This window comes from Coffea arabica, chromosome 8c (genome assembly GCF_036785885.1).
Source record: "Coffea arabica cultivar ET-39 chromosome 8c, Coffea Arabica ET-39 HiFi, whole genome shotgun sequence".
Lineage (NCBI taxonomy): Eukaryota > Viridiplantae > Streptophyta > Magnoliopsida > Gentianales > Rubiaceae > Coffea > Coffea arabica.
The window spans coordinates 2,085,277-2,108,719 of record NC_092325.1 but is presented as its reverse complement, the minus strand read 5'-3'; the positions used below and the strand labels follow the sequence as shown (position 1 = coordinate 2,108,719).

Sequence of the window (23,443 nt, the reverse complement as noted above, 5' to 3'; positions counted from 1 at the left end):
CTATAAATAGAGTAATTTCATGTTATAAGTTTAGTTAGTTTTTACAAAGAAATAAACTCTTGTCCTTTATTTCTTTTATTATTTTTCTCAATAATTGTAACATTTTCAATATTATTTCGCTGTATAATAAACTAAGGAAAATCTGATGCATTTTTAGAAAGCTAGAATTCATATTTTTGGATTGAGGAATAAACGCCATGATTATGTGGCAAGTTATTCATGTAGCATGATGGATGGATTAATTTGCATTTTGGCCTTCAACTCTTTGGTGAGCTGCATCTGCTGTGAGTCACCCTTTATTTGTTTAGTATTTTTTTTCTCTTACATACACAGCCATTTTTGTGCTCCTAAAAAAGTGGCAAATCCAGAGAAACTTTTAGAAATAAATCAAAATTGGGATCAGACCCTTTTGTTATCTAAAATTGAAGAGTGAAAAGAGGGTTGTCATTCTCAAATTTCGCACAATGCTATAGCCATTGCAATCTTTATGTAGACTTATGGGCAAATTGATTCCTGTACTCAGTTATCATTGAGCTCATGATCTCACAAGAATGCTTCATTTGCTGAAGTTAAAATTGAAGAAAAACAGTTTAAAAAAAATACATTAACAAAATGCAGCATATGAACAAGATGATGATGCAATGCAACGTACTACACGCAGTGGAGAAGATAGAAAACAGTGTCGTCAACAACAGGGAGGGAAAGCAAACAAAGAGAAAGGAAAGCCACAGGATGTTTACTTCTTCTTCCCCCATAGCCGGCGGCTTCTCCATTTCCCATCATCGGCATAGAAACCAATGACAATTTCAGGAATGTGTGCCATTCTTCTGTAATCTTCCCTGTCTTCCTTCTGATTCCCCACCTTCTCTATCAGTCGAGAACTCATCTCATACAAAGACAGCCGTTGAAGATGGCTCAAGTGCTGAATTCCCGAAGGTAAGTCCTCTAGTGATGGAAGCTGTCTCAGATGTAGTCTTTGGAGATAAGGGCATGCACCCTCCTCCACTGTCATCCATCTCAACCCTTCCATTCTCCTTAACCACAATTGTTTCAGCTTTAGGAAGCCTCCAGCCTTGAAACTCAACCTTTCTCCCTGGTAAGATCCACAGAAAGTAATTTCACCCAAATTGGGCAAATGTTGGAAGGATTCAAGTGGATCCTCCTCAGCCCTCAACCCGCTCCAGATCATAAGTATTTTTACCAAGTTTTGAAGATGAGTTATCCACACTGGCATCGTTTCTAAGCGGCCACACATAATTAGCATACGAAGAGATTGAAGAAACGAACAAGAAGAAGAAGAAGAAAGAGAATGTTGATGATGATTTAGATCTATTATCTCAGAATCATCACCTTTTCCAATTGATTCAATGCTTAATTCCCGAAGGCTGGTGAGGTTGACAAGGGAGGAGCAGAGCTCCTTTCCATCTTCTCTTCTCAACTGTGTAATATATAACTCTCTTAATTGGGTCAATTTTCCTATCTCTTTAACTATTACAGACCCGCTGCTTGCATCTACGGTGTTTAATGTTTGTAGAGCGAGAAGCCCTCCCAATTTTGACGGACCTTTAAACCCATGAAATCCATAATCACTATCTGAGGGATCAACTCGTTGGAATACTGTGAGATGCCGAAGCTTTTGCAGCTTTAGGATTTCCACGGGTAATTCCCTAACTCCAGTGTTCCCCAAATTCAGATGTTCCAAATGTTGAAGCTTTCCAATAGCTCTCGGGACTCTTGCCACTTTTGTACCATATAGGCTCAGAAACGTGAGATGCAACAAGTCGAAAACCTCATTTGGTGTTTCCTCTATCTCTTCACCTCGCAATTCCAAAACCTTTAGCAACTTACTACTCCTTAGAACTTCAGATAGGAAAGTTTTGGATAGCAATGGGTTGGTGGAACTAACTGCGATGAATGATCGAAGGTGTTCAAAAGAATAAAATTGTCTTTGTTGGTGGTATTGGATGATGCTGCTGTTGCAACTACTATGGATTGCTAGACGGCGTACCTTCTCAGATGGCCACGTCATTGGTTGTCCAGTAGTAACTGTGACCATGTTTTGTTCCCTTGACTTGATGAGAATAACTTCTCTCATTAAGTCATGGATTCGACACGTGTTGGGTGATCCTTCATAAAACACTTCAGTTACTTGAATTAGGCTTCTACTGATGAGTTCACTGAGATAGCCCCAGGCTACATCTTCAATACTCATTCCTTCTCTCCATTCTACAAATCTTTCAGCAATCCATAATTGAATCAGCCTCTGGCATGCTATTAGATGATCCTCCGGATAAATGCTTAAATACAACAGACAGGGTTTGAGATGCGAAGGCAGATCGTTGTAACTCAGAGAAAGTATTCTTTTAACTCTCTCTAGCTTACCCCCAAGATTGTGTTGAATCATCTCCCATTCATCTATTCTGCTCACGTCCTTCGAAGCCAAGAGCCCACCGATCGCAAGAATCGCCAAAGGCAAACCGTCACATTTATCCAATACAGCTTTTGCAACATTCATCAGGTGGGTGGGGCAACGATTTCCTTTAAAGATCTTGTTACAAAATAGGGTCCACGAATCTTCATTTGATAGTGGCTTCATTCTGTAGACATAATCCTGAGATTCTGTACAAGAGGTAGAGGCTACATCGGCATTTCGTGTTGTTAGCATGACACGATTGCCGTAGTTACCCTCAGGCAGTGCAAATTTGATTTTATTCCAAAATTCCACGTCCCACACGTCATCAAACACAATTGCATACCTTCCAGCTTGTTGAAGAAAATCTTTGACAATTTCTTTCAGCTCAGCGGTAGTCATGGACTCGATCGATTGTGGGACTGATTTGTCCAAGTCCTTGTGCAACTTCCGAATCAAGTCTCTCAGGAGCTTTGGAAAGTCGCATGTTTGAGAGACGGTTACCCATGCACGAACTGGAAAATTCTTTCTAACTTTTGGATCTTCATGGACCTTTTTGACTAGGGTAGTTTTCCCTAGTCCAGCCATACCAACCACTGAAATAACTTTGAGTTGGTAATCGTGCCCCTCGAGAAGCATAGAAATCAGATGTTGTTTGGGCTGGTCAATGCCAACCAATTTTGCTTCCTCCACTAGAAGTGCATCATCCCTGCTATAGAGCCGCGAGCCTTTCATGGTTGAAGATCCAGTGACACGGTGATCGATGCCAAATTCAACTTGGTATCTCTGACATCGTTCTGAAATATTTTTTATCCTGGACTTGATGCTTTGAATTTCACTGGCAACCTGATGACGAGCTGGCAAGCTCTTAATGGCTTTGAGAATTCTCTGCAGGGAGCCACAGAATCCATGATGTCTGTGGCCAGCAAAGCGAAGTACAAATTCATCGAGAACATCTTCAATGTCATAAGCAGCTCCGCGCACTTGCTTGATCCATTCTTGGAGCCTGGGATTAGAGGTGTCAAAATGAGTGACTTGAGCGGGTTTAGATAGGGTAAAATGGGTAATGGATATAAGTGAGTCAATCCATTTATATCCATTTTATTAGATGTGTATAAATGGGTAAGTCAAGAAATGAATTGGGTAACCCAATTATCCATTTATAACCATTTATTTTAACTTTTTGGAAACTCATTAAAATTCTTTTTCGCAAACTAAATTATCAATTTATACCGCTCTTTATACCCATCATTAATTTTAAATATTTACTTATAATGCTCAATAAGTTTAATTACCAATTTTTTTTCCATTGACACTCTATGTCGCAAAATTACATATTATTTAATAATTGAATAATAAGAATATAAAAATTTGAACTAAATACTATAAAAATTAATATAAAAACTTAATCTAAAAATTTTGAACCCCTAACATTTTTTTCATATGTAAATTTAAATTTTCATTTTAGTAAGATAAGAAAAGAAGCTAAAACTTATCATAAATTAGTAATGCTGAAAAATGATTAAGTAAACAAACTAAGAAAAAATAAAATAATAAGATAAACCAACAAATAATAATAATAATGAAACAAAAATAGTTAACATCATGACAAAATGAAAAATCTAAAAAAAAAATGGGTGGAAAAAGAGAATTCTAAATGAATTAATTGAATTTAATGGGTTATCTAATAATATAAAAAAATTTAAAATACCCGTACCCATTATTCATAGACGAATATGAGTAAATTTAATTAAATGGATTGATTTGCCACCTATACCTGGGCTCATCATCTTCTTTTGGTTCAGCCACTTTGAGGAAAGCTCTCATCTGCCCCAACTCATCCATGATGAATTGGACCTCTTCTCGAAGCCCTCCCAACAGGCTTCCCTCCTCTCGGAGTAAGGTTGCGAGATGATTTGAAACAAGAGAGACAACAGTTTCTGCCATTTGTATTGTTTTTTGTTATATATATTTTTTTTTCAAGAAGAAGAAGAAGGAGGCAGGGTTTTAGCTTCTTTTTATATGGTTATGAGTAGAAGAATGGTTTTAACATCAAATATTTTTGGGTGCCTGAGAAGGATTTATTATATAGGAAGGAAGGCCTTGGTGGGGATCAGGTAGATTCCATCGGAAGTAATGCTCTTTCTCTACCTTCCTTGTTCCCCATGGTTTGGAATTTGTAGAAAGAAAGTTGAAATGATTTATTCTTTCTTCACGTTCGAAAATTAGTATCATAGTTAGAGCTGAAGCACCACTTTAGGAATAAATCAGACCTTACGAGTAAGAAAAGAGATAGACAAACATGGCTTTATTCTTCTTGTCCTTTTTATTCTTACGTCAAGTCTTAGCTATATCATCTTCAAAGGCTCTCAAATATAAGAAGCACATTCTCATTGAGTCTCTGTTATTCTCATCTATTATTCTCATTGAGTACTACCAAAGTATGAGGAAACAAATTCAGTAGCAGGTTATTTGTCTTTTCTATTTACAACGTTTGATGCAAGACAACTTTTGCAATGAATGAGGCTAACCAAAAAAATATACATATATTTTGGAATTAAGGGGAGAGAATCTACTTTATAGAAAGCAAGAATTTTTCTTCTTACAGTAAATCAGGCTAACTGTGCTATTATTAAGAACCCCTCCAGTTAATGTTGGCCAAGAATTATTCACGATTTACCTTCTTCTTGCAATAATTTATTCCGTAGGGTAGATAGAATCAACTTGAAATGTTGTTTGGATAGCAAATTTTTCTTCAAAAATTTTTCGCTTCCATCATAAACACATTTCTCAATCCATCTTTTTATATTCCCAATCATATTTTTATCTCACATATATCGCATCAGAAAAAATGTTACAGTAATTATTCCAAATAATTATTTGAAATAATACTCTATCCAAATATTCTTTCTTCAATACTGCAAATGAGTATCATTTAAGGTTGAAGCACCACTTTTGGTGTCAATAATAAGATAAATAAAGATGGCTTCATTCTTCGTATCCAGAATATTCTTACTTCAACTCTTCTGTTATCCTCTTTGACAGCTTTCGAAGGAAAGAATACACTTTCTCAATTAATCTCTGTTATTCTGTGTCAGCGTGACATTGCTTATACCTGGTGCCAAGTATTGTTGCTTATGATATTTCATATGCATAAATTTCATTTTCACCAGATAGAATATTGTAAGTGAGACCAAACCATGCTTCAAAAAATCCAGTTCAATTTCTGTGTTGCCCCAACATAAAGAAGAAAATAATCATGGACTGTTGAAACAATTATGGTTTGTAACTTAATTCCGATAAAACTTTAATAAGTAACACCCATTATCAGGATTTAAGTAATCTAGTTAAAACAACCAGACATGACGAATTTTTTTTCCAGATTTAAGGATTTCCATTGGTCACCCCCTGGCAATAGGATCACCCAAATTCTGAAGCTCTCAAATGCATGTGGAATTGTTTTTAACTTTTTGTTCTCCTTCATTTGGGATTTCGTTAAATTCGCACCTCCAAAATCCAAAACCTTAATCAACTTACCTGATAAGAGAACAGATTTTGGATAGTGACTCCATGGACCAATCTATTATCTTTTACTATATTAAAAGTTCGATGAGTATTGGCATCATATGTTATAAGCACTTTTTTATCTTAGTTTTTGTTGTATCCATATCACCCTCATCTTTCAATTAGAGTTATTACATTTTAATTTTGGTAGTAATTAAAAATACGAAACATTTCAATTGATTAAACCTCAATAATAATGATAATTAAGATGAAAAAACTCCCTATTAAAACTATTTAGCGACCCTTGTACTCCATCTTCAATTCCTATATGTGTCAAAGTTTCTTATCCAAAGCAATTTCTTACTTGAAATTATGTGACCAATTGCATTAGCCACAATTTTGATATCGTAAAAAATATTAGTATAAAAAAAAATAGGTGCTCTTGGGAAAAAAGAGAAATATATAAGAAGAAAAGAGTCCATATTCATTTGAAGAATCTTGATATGAATATCGTGTGACAGATATATAATTACGTGCTTTTTATCGGTGTGAAGAAATGCTAAGAGAAAAGAACAAATAAAAGAATCCAACCATTTCTATCAATTGAATGTCAATAGACAACTAATAGACAATGTAAGATAATTAAGCAGTATAGATCATTTACATTCTTTATTAACCTCAATAACACTTAAAAATGTAAATATTCCAAATTCAATAATACGCCTCACATTATTCAATTCAAATTCACAAAAAGAAATAAAAGTTCAACTAGAAAGATATAACGTAGAATAAGTAAATGTTCATGCGAAATTAGATATTAGCACAGTTCATATATTTTATTCTTAAATAATTATTCATTCTAATTATACAATTGCATTTCATTTGTCTTAACAAGGAAAAAAATAACATTCAAAATGTTATGGCAAATAACATTCAAAATGTTTATACAAAATTTTCATTTGTTAAAATTTATTGATTTCATTAGAAACTTAACCATGGATTTTATTTTTAAGTAAAAAAAAAGGCAAGTCTAGACTCTGATTGGTTAGTGAGCAAGCTTTCCAAGGGGTAAAAAAAGGGGTGAGTGTGGTAAAAATAATTAGAATGACTGATAGAACGGTTATTTGGCGTATTTTGCACTGTTATTTTGTCCTAATTTTGGCTATTCACGGTACTAAGAATTGGAATTTCACTCATATTCGATATTTGTGTGAATTGTAGGTGGTAGGCATGAAAAATGATCTCGCGGGGTAAATTTTCAGAAGACTTTCCGTCTCAGGGCGTGGCCACGCCTTAGAAGGTGGACGAAACCGAAAGCCGGACTGTGGTCCACGTGAACCGCGAGAAACATGGGATAAAAACTCCAAAAGGATAGCTTTTGTTAGATGAATTACTCCAGACGTCTCCTTTCTTTACTTTCTTTTGGGCGGCGGCTATAAAGAGAAAAGCAAGATTCAAAAAGTGAAAAGAGACCCTAGCTTTAGCTTCAGAAGTCAGACGCTTTTTATTTATTCTTTTGCTCTCCGTCGGCCGCAATTAGATTAGTTTTGAGTTTTCTTTTTCTTCTCTTTCAGTCAGATGTATTTCTTTTTTCTTTTAGCTTTCGTCTTGTACGGCTTGACTCCTGAGTTGTTACTCTTGCTTGAGACAATTCGCGTTGAATTTCTGCTTTGTGATTGCGACCCCAATTCTTCGGCAAATAATCGAATGAATTCAATTAAATCACGCGAGATTGACACGATGAGGAGCGGCTAATTTCCTCCTCTACCCAAAGGTTGACGCAAAGGCGCGGTCCATAATATCTGTGAGATCTAATCGAATCTTCATTATTTCTTTCATTTTATTGCTATTCGTGCATTTCCTGAATTAATTGTTCATGGGTATTTTATTAATTGAATATCAACGGCCGGGTATTTGATTTAATTTAATAGCCTACTGCCACGTTAATTAAATAGAATCCGTAATTGTTCATTTAGTTAACACCCCGTGGCAACCACCATAATTGGCTTTATGATGGGGAAACGCAATATCTAATTTAAATAAACCCTCTTAGCGTGTTTATTGGTTAGGGTTGTGTTCTTCTAGTTTTAATGCAATTGGGTAATTAAATTCCTACGGTCGTACCTAGGGTTGTTATCTGGTTAGAGAAGCAGTCAATAGTCGTACCTTGACTGTCGAAAAAGTAAGGAAGAACTGGTTGTCAGAGCTTATTGATAACTATAACCAACCTAGCAAGGAATAGATGAAATATCTTTGCATCGATGATCATTTAATTGGACCGTGCCTGAGCAGTTGATCCTTTGGGTAGAACTTTTATCAATTGCTATTTTTATTGAATTGTGCTTTGTGAGTTAGTTCTGAATTTAGTTCGCTTTATTTTTATTTTACTTGTATTCTATTTATTTATCTCCCATTGAAAATCCCTCAATTTTGTTCTACTAATTTGGAAAGAAATAATTTCCTACCCGCTCCCTGTGGAATCGACCCTACTTGCCATTGTATGCAAAATTAATATTTTTATAGACAAATCCGGTATATCGGATCAAGCAAATTCTTCGGGAACAGGGTGAATCAAGTAACCCATTGCACACCTAGGGTCCCTGCTCCAGTACTTGGATTTGTTTTATAATTATTTAATTGAGGTGGTAATTAGGACTTTTTAGTAATTATTATTGCACAGGCTCGGCACCTGTCAATTTTTGGCGCCGTTGCCGGGGAGCTGGCGTTTGAATTTTTTGTTTCTTTTCAAATTCAGTTTTTGTTTTATTTTTATTTTATTCTATTCTTTTTGGTATTTTTGCTAGTTTATGCCCCGTTCTTCTCGCACAGGTGAATTAGTATACGACCCTGAGGTTGAGAAGGCAGCACGTAGGCGGAGGCAAGAGACCAAGAGGCAAAAAGAAGGGCACTTACTTGCTGCAAACGAGTCATCGGAAGACGAAATAAGCATGGCCAACACCCAAATATTGAGGGAATTGGCTGCCCCGGAACTGACTCACCAGCCCTTATGCATCACATTCCCCACTCTGGTTGAGAATACTGCTTTCGAACTGAAGTCGGGGCTGATTCACCTCTTACCTTCTTTCCATAGTCTCTCTGGTGAAGAACCCTACAAGCACGTTAAGGAGTTCGAGATGGTTTGCTCTAGTATGAAGCCTCCTGGGGTCACTGAAGAGCAAATTAGACTGAGAGCCTTTCCATTCTCTCTCAAGGATGCAGCTAAAGATTGGCTGTACTACCTACCAGCAGGTAGCATTACCACATGGGCACAGTTGAAAAAGAAGTTTTTGGAGAAATTCTTCCCTGCATCCCGGGCTGCGAGTTTGAGGAAGGAAATCTGCAACATTAAACAGTATCCCGGGGAGTCCTTGTATTACTATTGGGAAAGGTTTAACAAGTTGTGCACTAGATGCCCGTAGCATCAAATTAGTGAACAACTGTTAATCCAATATTTCTATGAAGGACTCCAGTCAACTGATAGGAGTATCATCGACGCTGCGAGTGGGGAGCGCTGGCAAATAAGACCCCGAGGGAAGCATGGCTGCTTATTGAAGCTATGGCAGAGAATTCTCAACAGTTTGGCTTCCGTGAGAGTAACCCTACCCGCAGGGTTAATGAGGTGGAGTCGACATCTATTCAGCAACAGTTGTCAGAGCTCACATCCGTTGTTCGACAATTAGTTGTGGGGAATGTGCCCCAAGTAAAGGCCTGTGAAATCTGTACAAATATGGGCCACCCTACTGACTCATGCCCTATATTGCAAGAGGATGGGGCGGAACAAGTGAACATGGCTGGAGGCGTGCCCGCGCCTCATAGGCAATACGATCCATACTCCAACACGTACAATCCGAGTTGGAGAGATCATCCCAATTTCAGCTATGGAAATAGGCCACAAAATGCATTCTCCAATCGTCCACCAGGATTTCAGCAATCATGGCAACCGAAACCGCAACCCTCATCCTCCAACTCAGGAAGTTCCTTGGAGAATATTGTCAAGAGTCTGGCTACGACTACCGCCCAGATCCAGTAAGAGACTAGACAGCTCCAGCAGGAGACCAGGTCATTGACCACAAATATGGCTCAACTCCAGCAAGAAACTAGAGCCTTAACCATGAGCACCAATCAGTTCCAGCAAGACACAAAATCAGGCATGAAGGATATGGAGGCTCGAATAAGCCAAATGACAACTGCCATCAATCGCTTGGAGTCCCACATCTATGGAAAATTGCCATCGCAACTTGAGGCAAACCCCAGAAATGTAAGTGCCATGACATTAAGGAGTGGCAAAGAGGTGGATGGACCTAAATTGGTAAATTCGAAAAGCAAAAGTGAGGAGGAGATTGAAAAGAAAGGGCGCATTCGCGAAGAGCCTAAGGTAACGTCTATTCCTTCGATCCCTATTAAATCTAATATAGCTCATTTTCCTTGCAGGTTGGAAAAGACAAAGAGGGCAGAAAAGGAAAAAGAAATCCTGGATGTGTTCCGCAAAATTCAAGTAAACATCCCCCTATTGGACGCGATCAAGCAGGTACCCAAGTACGCAAAGTTCTTGAAGGACTTGTGCGTCAACAAAAGAAAGCTAAGGAGTGATGAAAGAGTGATGGTAGGAGAGAATGTATCAGCTGTACTTCAAAGGAAACTCCCACCCAAATGCGGAGATCCAGGTATGTTTGCTATCCCCTGTAAGATTGGTCATTCTAGTATCAAAAATGCCATGATAGATTTAGGAGCTTCTATTAATGTGATGCCTAAGTCAATCTATGATTCCCTAAATTTAGGACCTTTAAAAGAAACGGGGATAATAATTCAATTGGCTGATCGTACATGTGCTTATCCGGATGGGATAGTTGAGGATGTTTTAGTGCAAGTAGATGGATTAATTTTTCCTGCTGATTTTTATGTGCTTTACATGGATGATAGAAGTGCCCCAAATCCATCACCCATTATATTAGGAAGACCATTTTTGAGTACTGCCCAAACTAAAATTGACGTTAGTAAGGGTACTCTCACGATGGAATTTGATGGAGAAATAGTCCACTTTAATATTTTTGATACAATGAAACATCCTGTTAACTCTCATTCTGTGTTTGCTATGTATACCACTAATCCCTCTGTGCAAGAATTTTCTAAATTTGCTTATAGGGGTAAATCCAAGGTTGCTGCGAACAAGTCCTATAGGATGAAAGCAATTCATGAGGTAAAAATGGAGAGAAAATTTAGGAAAAAAGTTGCACTCAATGGCCATGTGGATCCTGGAGGAGGGCCACCAATTACAAGGAAAATTCAATTACATCCAGACTAAAGAGTGGTGCTGTGTCTAGCCAAAGACATTAAAGAAAGGCGCTGCTTGGGAGGCAACCCAAGGCTTCTTTTGTTTTAGTTTTCTTATATTTTTTAAGTTTTTGTTAAGCGTTAGTGTCATTTAGTGGGTTGTTATTTTGTGACAGGAAGTTGGCAGCTAGACATGCCCATGCTAGGTCATCACACCTAAGGAATGGGGTTTTGGAATTGACGGTCAGACGACTATAACTTCTAAGGCGTGCCCACGCCTTCCAACCCTTCCGAAAAAGAAAGTTCAGTCTTCTCCTTCCTATTGGTGTTGCGTCCGCCGCCACCACACCACCTTGTGCACGCAGCCGCCTCACCCCCCTCCGCCTTAGTATCTCATTTTCCCTCCCCGGAGTCAGGGAAGTTTCTCTTCTTTCCTCCTATTACTTTATTTTGTCTCTTCTACATTGAGGACAATGTAGGTCTTAGGTGTGGGGGGAGTGGCTTCCATTAGTTCTTTTTCACTAGTTCTTTTTGCTTTGTTTTTTAAAAAAAAAATGAAAACATGGGATGAATGAAAAAAAAATGAAAAACATTGTAGTTAGTCGGCTTTTTGGTTATTTATATACTTGTTAGTGTTGGGGCATGTTGCTGTGATAAATGACATAATCAAAGTGAGTGGGTATGTAGTCGGATATGCTAGCTGTGCATTTTGCTTCCCTTGACAATGTCGTTGAATGTTGAATATGCTGGAATTGACTCATTTTTGAAACTTTTGGGAGCTTTTGAACCTTGCTTGAGTATGTTATTCTTGTTTGCTCGATTTTGTTTGATTGAGTGGGTATCGCACATGGTATGAACATTCTGGAACTTGCTATTTTATACATGTCAAGACCACATTCTGTTGAACTAGATGCATTTGAAATGATAAGGGCATTTAGGATTTGACCTCTTTGAGCTTTCGAAAGAAAATCATGCATTCACCTTGTTTCCCAATAGTGAACCAATTTGAGCTTTATCCTTCGCTTTTGGTTGTTACCCATGTTCGTTAACCCGAGACCTCTTTAAACTTTCTTGTTTATCCCTGTGTTGTCAAGGGATGTCTGAAATCCATCATTTGTGCAAAGCAAATAAATTTGGGGTTGCAAGTGCTGTTAGATTAGGAGCTGTATGATTTTATCCTTGTAAAAAGGGGGAGAAATTGGAAAAGGCCACTGACCAGAGGACTTTGCCTTGCAGGGCGTGCCCGCGCTTTACAGGACTTTCTCCCTTGAAAAAAAAAAAAATCCTGAAGAGACCTCGTGACCACAGGACTATGGGCTCCAAGGCGTGCCCACGCCTTGCGAGCAGCTCTCTCCAAAAAAAAAAAAAAAAGAGAGAAAGAGAAAAAAAATTGGGGACACTTGTACAGTGTGTACAGCAAATGAAAACTGCCTTGTTTGTGGAACCCCTCCGATAAGGCACTGTGGTTATTGGTGAGTTTCGGACATTCTCTTGACATTTTACCCCCTATCTACACCTTCTTAACCCGCCTTTCACCCGAAACCCCATTACAACCCTATTAAAGTCCCTTTGATTTATGTGTTTAGTTCACTTTTAAGTGGTGGAGATGTGATAAATGTGCAAGCCTATGGTAATGGCATTCCGTGATGTTGAATTGAGCGTTTCTATTATTCATATATATTCTTTGAATTACAACATGTCCGGTGTGTTCTACCTTTGGTGATATTGTCAGGGACCCTAGATGCTTGTGTTAGTATAGACTACTACATGACCTCTGCTCTCTTGGTTGTACTTCTGAGCTCCGAAATGCTTGAGGGCAAGCATTGTCTAGGTGTGAGGGGATTTGATAGAACGGTTATTTGGCGTATTTTACACTGTTATTTTGTCCTAATTTTGGCTATTCACGGTACTAAGAATTGGAATTTCACTCATATTCGATATTTGTGTGAATTGTAGGTGGTAGGCATGAAAAATGATCTCGCGGGGTAAATTTCCAGAAGACTTTTCGTCTCAGGACGTGGCCACGCCTTAGAAGGTGGACGAAATCGAAAGCCGGACTGCGGTCCACGTGAACCGCGAGAAGCATGGGATAAAAACTCCAAAAGGATAGCTTTTGTTAGATGAATTACTCCAGACGTCTCCTTTCTTTACTTTCTTTTGGGCGGCGGCTATAAAGAGAAAAACAAGATTCAAAAAGTGAAAAGAGACCCTAGCTTTAGCTTCAGAAGTCAGACGCTTTTTATTTTATTCTTTTGCTCTCCGTCGGTCGCAATTAGATTAGTTTTGAGTTTTCTTTTTCTTCTCTTTCAGTCAGACGTATTTCTTTTTTCTTTTAGCTTTCGTCTTGTACGGCTTGACTCCTGAGTTGTTACTCTTGCTTGAGACAATTCGCGTTGAATTTCTGCTTTGTGATTGCGACCCCAATTCTTCGGCAAATAATCGAATGAATTCAATTAAATCACGCGGGATTGACACGATGAGGAGCGGCTAATTTCCTCATCTACCTAAAGGTTGACACAAAGGCGCGGTCCATAATATCTGTGAGATCTAATCGAATCTTCATTATTTCTTCCATTTTATTGCTATTCGTGCGTTTCCTGAATTAATTGTTCATGGGTATTTTATTAATTGAATATCAACGGCCGGGTATTTGATTTAATTTAATAGCCTACTGCCACGTTAATTAAATAGAATCCGTAATTGTTCATTTAGTTAACACCCCGTGGCAACCACTATAATTGGCTTTATGATGGGAAAATGCAATATCTAATTTAAATAAACCCTCTTAGCGTGTTTATTGGTTAGGGTTGGGTTCTTCTAGTTTTAATGCAATTGGGTAATTAAATTCTTACGGTCGTACCTAGGGTTGTTATCTGGTTAGAGAAGAAGTCAATGGTCGTACCTTGACTGTCGAAAAAGTAAGGAAGAACTGGTTGTCAGAGCTTATTGATAACTATAACCAACCTAACAAGGAATAGATGAAATATCTTTGCATCGATGATCATTTAATTGGACCGTGCCTGAGCAGTTGATCCTTTGGGTAGAACTTTTATCAATTGCTATTTTTATTGAATTGTGCTTTGTGAGTTAGTTCTGAATTTAGTTCGCTTTATTTTTATTTTACTTTTATTCTATTTATTTATCTCCCATTGAAAATCCCCCAATTTTGTTCTACTAATTTGGAAAGAAATAATTTTCTACCCGCTCCCTGTGGAATCGACCCTACTTGCCATTGTATGCAAAATTAATATTTTTATAGACAAATCCGGTATATTGGATCAAGCAAACTCTTCGGGAACAGGGTGAATCAAGTAACCCATTGCACACCTAGGGTCCCTGCTCCAGTACTTGGATTTGTTTTATGATTATTTAATTGAGGTGGTAATTAGGACTTTTTAGTAATTATTATTGCACAGGTTCGGCACCTGTCAATGACCAAATCTAACAAGACAATTTATTTACTTTAATACCCTTTTAGAAATTGATTTTATGGTTTAAGTCTTTACTTTGCTAATAATTAGGGTAAATTACTTGCAACCCTTGTGGTTTCATATGTTGCCAAATGGCCCCCTCAACGTTTCAAAAAATCCACTTCATCCCCTTGTGGTTTTATATAAAGTGGAAATTTGACAGAAAATACCTATGTAACGTCGTTAGTTGAAATACTAATAGTGCCCTTATTTAAATGCTACATTAATTGACGGGATAATCACTTTGTTCAAAAATATAGGGAGATTATATGAATAAATGTAAAAATCACAGGGAATAAAATGGATATTTATACAAATCATAAGTTGGTTATATAACTATTAAAATTTTATCACATGCGTTTTAAAGCAATTTTGGTACAAATGCTGTAAATGGTTATGTATTCCGTCCATTTTACATAAAATTACATAGGGGTTGTGTGGCTATTTTAAAATCTTAGGGGGATCATCTGGCATTTTTTAAAATCACAAGGAGTAATAAGGTATTTACCCTAATAATTATGAATTCTATTTTCTAAACTCACACTTGACATGTATACATCTATTTTTTGTTTAACAACATCTTTTAAAGGGATGACAATTGTGGCGAGTACTAGGAAACTCATGGGACGAGGGGTAATTTTCATCCTCTCTATCCCTTGACCCGTTCCCTGCCTTAAAACATACACACACACACATATATATATATAATATTATTAGTTGTAAATATCAAATTATGCATATGTAATATAATTAATATTCTTAGTTATACTAATAATTATATATTTATACTAATATAAACTATTGATTAGTTGTACTAATACATTTTACTAAATTACTAATTATACATTTATGCCAAATACTAGTTACATTTTTTTTTTACTAATTATATATAAACTTATTTCCCTCGCAGGCACCTGTAGGGAAAGCGGGACGAGGTAGGGGTGGAGCGGAAGAAGTAGGGGATAGGGGGTAGGGCAGGAGTAAGGTGTGCTTAGGCAACCTGGGGGATTGGGAGGGGGTGGAAGGGAATCATTGCCATTCCTAATCTTTTGTATGACATTGAAAAAATAATATTATGATTTAATGGTAAAAATATTATGAGTATACAACAACTTTGGTGAAACACAACCGTATTAAGAATTGTTTATCAAAGCTAAATCCATAATATACAAAAAGCTCAAAATAAATTTAAAAAATTTGAAAATAAATTCAAAAATCAATAGATCAAGGAGTTCCTATTTAGATACTTTTTGTAACAATAACTGGTTAAAGAAATTAAAAATATAAAATATCATATTATCACGTACACAATCAAATTTCACAAAAAAAAAATTATATATAAGAGATGTTATATTTGGGTTAATATAATCACGTGCAAAGTACGTGAACTATTACTAGTACGTATATATATGTTTGTACATAGTGTTTTCACTAAGAGCATGCCCTATTTCAGCTATAGTTTCTTCCGTGCCACTTAAAGATTTGTACTAACTTGCAGATCTTGATAAAATCTTTTGTGTATATATAAGGAAAACTGAACAATCCAAACCAGTAATTTTATAGTCTTTTCTAAAGAGAGCAAGCTGAAAATCTATTTGGAATTTCCATAAATTCACACCACCAAAATCAAAACACCATTCAGGTTACCTAACTTGCCTGATAAAAGAACAGATAAGAAGTTTTTTAACTAGTGACTGCATGATCCAAATCAATATATATGTTTGTATCTAGAGCTTTCTCCAACAGCAAGCTCTTTCGGGTTTTGAGGAAGTAATCAAGAAAGAGGATAGCTTTTGACGAGGACAAAATGACGAGAATGCCATTTAATTTTGTGACTACGTATTATACTTTGGGACAGAAATAAAATGATATTTAACTCTAAGATGATCACAATATTTAGATTTTCAATATTATTTCACTATATAAGAAACCAAGGAAAATCTGATGCAATTTTAGGAAGCTACATATTTTTCGATTGAGGGATAAACGCTGTGATTCTGTGGCTAGTTATTCATGTATGACGGATTTATTTGTTTAGTTTTTTTCTTAGACAGACAGCAAGAAGTTGATGGGCTTCTTAGTAGTCCACACCCTCAGGGATTTTCCGTCCCCTACATTCCAGCGATGCCTTGTTGTAGAATGTCATTGCCAAGTGAAATCACCTTCAGATTTATAGAGCCATACGAGATGGTAAAAACCAATTTATTGGCCAATAAAGATTGAGGTCTATTTACATATAAGTTTGAGAGAACTTTTACCCAAGGCTTGGGGGAGTCTTTTAGGATGTGTCATCCCAGTTTTGCTAAGCCTGCCTTGTTGACTAAAGCAATTTGTTTGATGCCAAGGCCACCTTGGTTCTTATTGAGGGTGACAACGCCCCAATTGATCAGGTGGATTTTTCTTTTAGAGGGGTTTGAAAAGCTGTTCGTTCCCTATCAATGGCATCACAAATCTTTTTAGGGACATGTGCAGCTTGGAAAAAATAGTTGGGAATGGAAGCAATACTCTGTTGGATGATGGAATGTCTGCCAGCCAATGATAGAAGATTAGCCTTCCATCCTTCAAGTTTATGTGGGACTTTTTCCAACAAAAATCGGAAGGTTTTGGTTGGGGCTTTTTGGATGTTGAGGGGAAAACCTAGCAAATCTGAGGTGGGACTGATACCTAAAGGGTTGTTGGAGAAGAGAATTTTTTACTTAGAAAGATTAATCTTCAAACCAGAGACATTACAGAATGAATCCAACACAAATTTGATGGTTTTAAGAGAAGTTAGATCAGTTTTGGAATAGAGGACAATGTCATCAACGAAGAGATAATAAGAGAGGAAGTCCATACTTCAACGTTCTGGAGGCCAAACCAACAATCACACCAATCTGGATCAGGAATCTGTTAAAGATTAATGCCAAGACAACCAACACAGAAAGGGGTCGTTTTGCCCGCCTCTGCATAGAACTTGATTTACACTCAACTTTGCGCCATTCCATCCTGCTAGACAGCTACTTGCAACCCATCCAGGCGGAGAACTTCTCCTTCTGCCTACACCATGGAAGGTTGTGTCATCATGACCTTGTTCATTGCCCCAAACTACTTCACACTGTTCCTGCCCCAACCGCTCCACCGGAATCTGGGCCATGGAGAAAGCTTCCGGTTAAGCCCAAAGCTACTTCGAAAGGGTTACAGAAAGAAACCTCTAGCCCAACCCACCAATGGTAAAAACATTTCAATTTCAAATCTGACCTCCCAATCCAAGCGCCAAAACCTTAGCCAGTCGCGGCAGACAACGTTAAATGCGTATAACAGACACAAACACAAAGCACATCTAAACCAGTAGACAGACAGTCTATAAAAGCCCATCTCATCCTTCCTTGAAGCACTCTCAAGCAAAGAAAAGCCAAGTTCTTAAATTGTAAAACAAGATAAAAGAACTCCAACAAATCTACACCTTCTCCACTCTGTCAAGTCCGGTTAATAACAGGGAAAATTTCAAGAAAAGGGCATGCTTGGAACCTATTTGACAAAGAACGCACAATGTTCGGTGAGCAAATTATTCGGATGGCCACTAAATTATTAAAAGTTTGGTTTTGACTATTAAAACGTCAAAGGTTAATATTCGAGGTCATTCTGATAGATTTAATCGTTAAGTATGTCAGATCTGACTACTCGTGCGATTATCAAGACAAAACAAAGGGACAATTTAGGAAGTTCGACAAACAATTTATTTTGTCTTTGTCCTCTCTTAAATTTACTCCCTCCAACAACTACATCGGTGGCTAGCGATTTCCTTTACAAAATAAATCTGTTCTCTCATGATATCTTCTCCTCCAAAATAAATGAAATCCCACGGCCCTTGACATTCGTTCCGAACTGTTCTCTGTTTTCTCGCCTCTGTATTTCTTCAACTTCATCCTGTTTCCAGTAATCTGGCAAAATTTTACGAGACCTGTGGGAATGTACTCAGCTGCGGCAGCATCACTGGAATAGGATATCCTTTCCGAAGATACGAAGATCCAACATATATACTGTGGCTATCCGGGGCTAGAGTTAAGATGCGATCAGAGCAGTAATGTTACAAGATTTGAGATCAAGAACATGACATATTGGGTCTTGGATAACCATCCAACCACCCAGACTTTGAGAGTTGCTAGAGAAGACGTGATGGAGGACAATTGTCCTACTGATTTAGTAAACATGACTCTAGATTACACCTTGTTTGATTACTCCGCGAGTTATATAAACATCACGTCTCTCTATGGCTGCCTAGTCAATTTACCCAACGTTCTTTCCTGTGGGAGCAATGGAAGCAATAATGCCTCTGTCTTGCCTGGAGAAGTTGGTCCTGGAAATTGAGGGCCGTTGTGGTATATCCGATACTTCAAACGGGTAATGGAGGATCCGTTAATTTTATTGGCTCGGATCAAGTCCTTCGGCAAGGGTTCGACATCAGATGGAAAGCGGATACTAGTATACGCAATGAGTGCACGAGGTCCGGTGGAAGGTGTGGGTACAGTGTTCGCTTAAAAAATGGACAAAATAAATTGTTTGTGCAACTTCCTAAATTGCCCATTTGTTTTGTCATAGGAATCGCACGGAAAGTCATATTTGACATACTTAACGACTAAATCTAATGGAGTGGCATCGAATCTTAATTTTAGACATTTCAATGACCAAAATCAGATTTTTAATAATTCAGTGGCCAAAACTCGACGATTGCAAAAGTTTAGTGACCATCTTGATAATTTGCTCATGTTCGGCTATATATTGAAGGCCTTCATGTGTGAAATGTATTTTCATGTACACATACTGGTACATTTTGTACAAATGTCAGTGCAAATGCCCTTCACATTCGGCCTAAAAAACTGAACCCTTTATTGATTAGGGCTTCAAGGGCACCCTTTTCACTAATTTAATTTTCCATAATAATTCTACAAGAAGTCGCAGGAAACAGAAGAAAATCTGCATCTGTGATCCAGCAACGCAATAACCAATCTATCTAAAGGTGGCAATATGTCCCATGTCCCAATGGACTACCCATTCCGGGATAGGTATTCTAATTTTAATGTTGAGTTTGAAATGGGACTTAATCCCATTTATTCCCATTAATTGATGAGAATTTTTAGGAAATTCTTAGGTATCCATTGGGGCCCCAAGTATTTCACTAAAAATTTGCTCAATCAATTGTTGTATGTCTTTTAGTGACACTTGTAAATTACTTTTATTCTTCCAACTAGGTCCTTCATATTTTTCTTGTAATTATGCTTAAACCCCCCATCTAGTTTCCTGAGCTCTTTTGTCCCTTAGAAATCAAATTTTTTTAATTTTTTCTTTTTTCATAAAAATTCTGTCGTCAGTCTCAATTTAGAGTACTTTTTGAAAAATATCGAAAGAACGGGAACTTAATGGTTTTGAACTCTTTTTCTAGTAAAATACTGATCAAAATGAATACTGAGAGTAATATGAAAGTCATTAATTTATACTCTTATTAGCAAATACTTTGTCTAGTTTTGATAGTTTTATGATGGCTTATAGTTCTATATGCCATTTCTTTATACTCATAAAGACAAGTCCTTTAAGTTTGTATAGGACTTATTTTTTTGGGATAATTGCAGAAACCTCCCCTGAGATTTCTGACATTTGCAATGACCTTCCCTCTAGGTTTAGAAATTGCATTCACCTCCCCTGAACATTAACAATTCGTTGCAGAAACCTCCCTCACAGCTTGATGTCCCATTAAAAAATTATTTGTAGAAGTGAGATAAAACATTTCTTCCAATTTTGCCCTCATCTTGCTTGACAATTATTATTTGCTTGACAATTGCATAACTAATTATCTAATTAGTTAATAGTTAAGCTAATTAACTATTAACTAATTAACTAATTAACTAATTTCTATTTATCTAATTTACTAATTAACTAAAGCTGTTGTCTGTCTGAAACTAACAAACTATTTGCATGTTAACTGCTTAACTAATTAACTAATTAACTAACTAACTGATTAACAGACTATTTGCATGTTAAACTATATGCAGTACGCATTACCTATTTAAAGTATTGGCTCTTTATGGGTATTTTACTTTCAAATATTTAATTTATGATAAAAACATCAATGTTTGTAAGTAAAATTCAAAAAGTGTTACAGTAATATTCTTACAAAAAGGGAGGGATATAGGGCCATAAATTAAATATTTGAAAGTAAGAATATTGATATTTTTTGTAACACTTTTTGAATTTTACTTACAAATATTGATATTTTTATCATAAATTAAATGTTTAAAAGTAAAATACCCACAAAGAACCGATACTTTAAATAGGTAATGCGTACTGCATATAGTTTAACATGCAAATAGTCTGTTAATCAGTTAGTTAGTTAATTAGTTAAGCAGTTAATTAGTTAGTTAGTTTAACATGCAAATAGTTTGTTAGTTTCAGACAAACAACAGTTTTAGTTAATTAGTTAATTAGATAATTAGTAAATTAGATAAATAGAAATTAGTTAATTAGTTAATTAATTAATTGATAATTAGTTAGTTAATTAGTTAAGCAGTTAATTAGTTAATTAGTTTAACATGCAAATAGTTTGTTAGTTTCAGACAGACAACAGCTTTAGTTAATTAGATAATTATTTAATTAGTTAATTAGATAAATAGAAATTAGTTAATTAATTAAATAAATAATTAGTTAATTAGTTAATAGTTAATTAGATAATTAGTTAATAGTTAATTAGTTTAACTATGCAGAAATAGTTTGATTAGTTAATAACTATTAACAATTAGATAATTAGTTATTAGTTTAACTATGAAGAAATAGTTTGATTAGTTAATTAGTTAATTAGATAATTAATTAATTAGATAATTAGTTAATTAGATAAAATAGAAATTAGTTAATTAGTTAATTAATTTAACTATGCAGAAACAGTTTGATTAGTTTAATTTGTTTAACAAATTAAACGTTGGTTTTGATGAAAGTACTCAAACCTTTCATCTGGTAAAGTCAAATCCAATAGGGGTACTCTAGTAATTTCACACAATTTTACCTTTTAAATTAGTTCCAACTTTTTCTAGGGGAGGTTAATGCAATTTCAAAATTGATAGGGGAGGTCAGTGCAAATGTCAGAAATCTCAGGGGAGGTTTCTGCAATTATCCCTATTTTTTTCTCAACTAAAATTTAGCAACATAGGAAATCGAAGATAAAAAAAAATATATGCATAGAAAATAAATAAAAGAAAATTTGAGGGAAAAAAGAATTCACGAAAATATAAATTCACAATAATGCTAAAAGAAATTCAATAAATCAAAATTATTAAATTTATATAAAAAAGAATTAAAAAAAGAATACAAAAAATAAATTTGAGTATTGGACGGAATCAATCCATACCCATTCCAAAGGTATCTCGCCCAAATTAATCCCAAAATATATATGAATAAAGTTGAATTCAAACCCATATTACTCGGTCTCATGTCAGGCCCAAATAAATCCTATTCATCCCGTCCATTTTGCCACGACAAAATTACCTCTTTCCTCTTCCTTCCCATGTTTTCAATCCAATACCACCCATATCTAGACCCAACCAAAAACAAAGAGGAAAAAATAAGTGCAGTAAAAGTCTTTGTCATATCCGAATCAAAGTGTCAAACGGAGGTAAATTACATAGAAACTTCAAAAATGAAAGAGAAAAAAAGATACAAGCTCTTTTGTTTTTCTAGTATAGATAAGAACCCATATGAAATGAAGAAACTCTACTTAGGATTGGGATTTTCCCCCTCCTCACCATTTCTCAAAAGCTAAGCTGAAAATTCTCCTTTTTTTTTGCCAATTATTTTTCCGTCAAAAGACTACGCGAAATTGAGGGGCGTCGGAGCCTTGAGCCGGCAGAATCCCCCAGCGGCAAGGTTCGAGCTCTTCGGAAACAGGGCAGAAGCCACGAGGGTGACCTTATCAGCAGAAGCGGCAGCGGAACCAAATTCAAAAACGGTGATATCAGCTGGTGGTGGGCCGGGCCGCCGGACCTCCACTGCTCCGTTTATGGCGGGAACTTCAGAAGCGGATTGGGTTTTTGGGTCACGGGTTTGGAGTTGGTATCGTTTTTTGTTCCCTTGAACCATGAAAAAAATACCCATTGGTGGTGAATCACTTATGTTGCTCACAAAAAGAATTAGTTAGAACTTCTAGGCATTCCAGTTTATCTGAGGAAGAAATCAAGAAAGAGGATGGCTTTCGTTGAGGGCAAAATGACGAGGATGCCATTTAATTTTTTGTTACTAGTATCATATTTTAGGACAGGAATAGAACGATATTTAACTATTAGTAGATCATCATATAGAGTATATAGATTTTCAATGTTATTTCCCTGTGTAACAAACCAAGGAAAATCTGATGCATTTTTTATTTTTCTCTATGTGGTTTGGAAAAATGGATCTAGAAAGCTACATATTTTTGGATTGAGGAATAAACACCATGATTCTGTGGCATGATGGATGGATTTGCATTTTGGCCTTCAACTCTTTGCTGAGCTGCATCTGCTGTGAGTCACCCTTTTATTTGTTTAGTATTTTTTTTCTCTTACATACGCAGCTAGAAGTTGAGGAGCTTCTCAAATCCCATTTTTATGCTCCTAAAAAATTGGCAAATCTAGAGAAACTTTAAGAAATAAATCAAAATTGGGATCAGACCCTTTTGTTATCTAAAATTGAAGAGTGAAAAGAAGATTGTCATTCTCAAATTTGGCACTATGCTAATCTTTATGTAGACTTACGGGCAAATTGATTCCTGTACTCAGTTATCGTTGAGCTC

At 36.3% G+C, this 23,443-nt stretch overlaps 1 protein-coding gene and 1 long non-coding RNA gene across 2 annotated transcripts; one reads left to right on the top strand and one right to left on the bottom strand.

Moving 5' to 3' along the window:
- Positions 1 to 543: 543 nt before the first annotated feature.
- LOC113705268 (disease resistance protein RPM1-like) lies at positions 544 to 4,385 on the bottom strand. The gene is made up of 2 exons (XM_027227067.2): positions 4,188 to 4,385; positions 544 to 3,416 (listed from the first exon to the last, which is right to left on the bottom strand). Exons 1-2 carry the CDS (start codon positions 4,355 to 4,357, stop codon positions 737 to 739), a joined length of 2,850 nt encoding a protein of 949 aa, XP_027082868.1. The 5' UTR covers positions 4,358 to 4,385; the 3' UTR covers positions 544 to 736.
- A 17,741-nt stretch (positions 4,386 to 22,126) lies between these two features.
- On the top strand, positions 22,127 to 23,121 carry LOC140013714 (uncharacterized). Its single transcript, XR_011820556.1, has 2 exons — positions 22,127 to 22,728; positions 23,073 to 23,121. It is a non-coding gene; the product is annotated as an uncharacterized lncRNA (long non-coding RNA).
- The last annotated feature ends 322 nt before the right edge of the window (positions 23,122 to 23,443 follow it).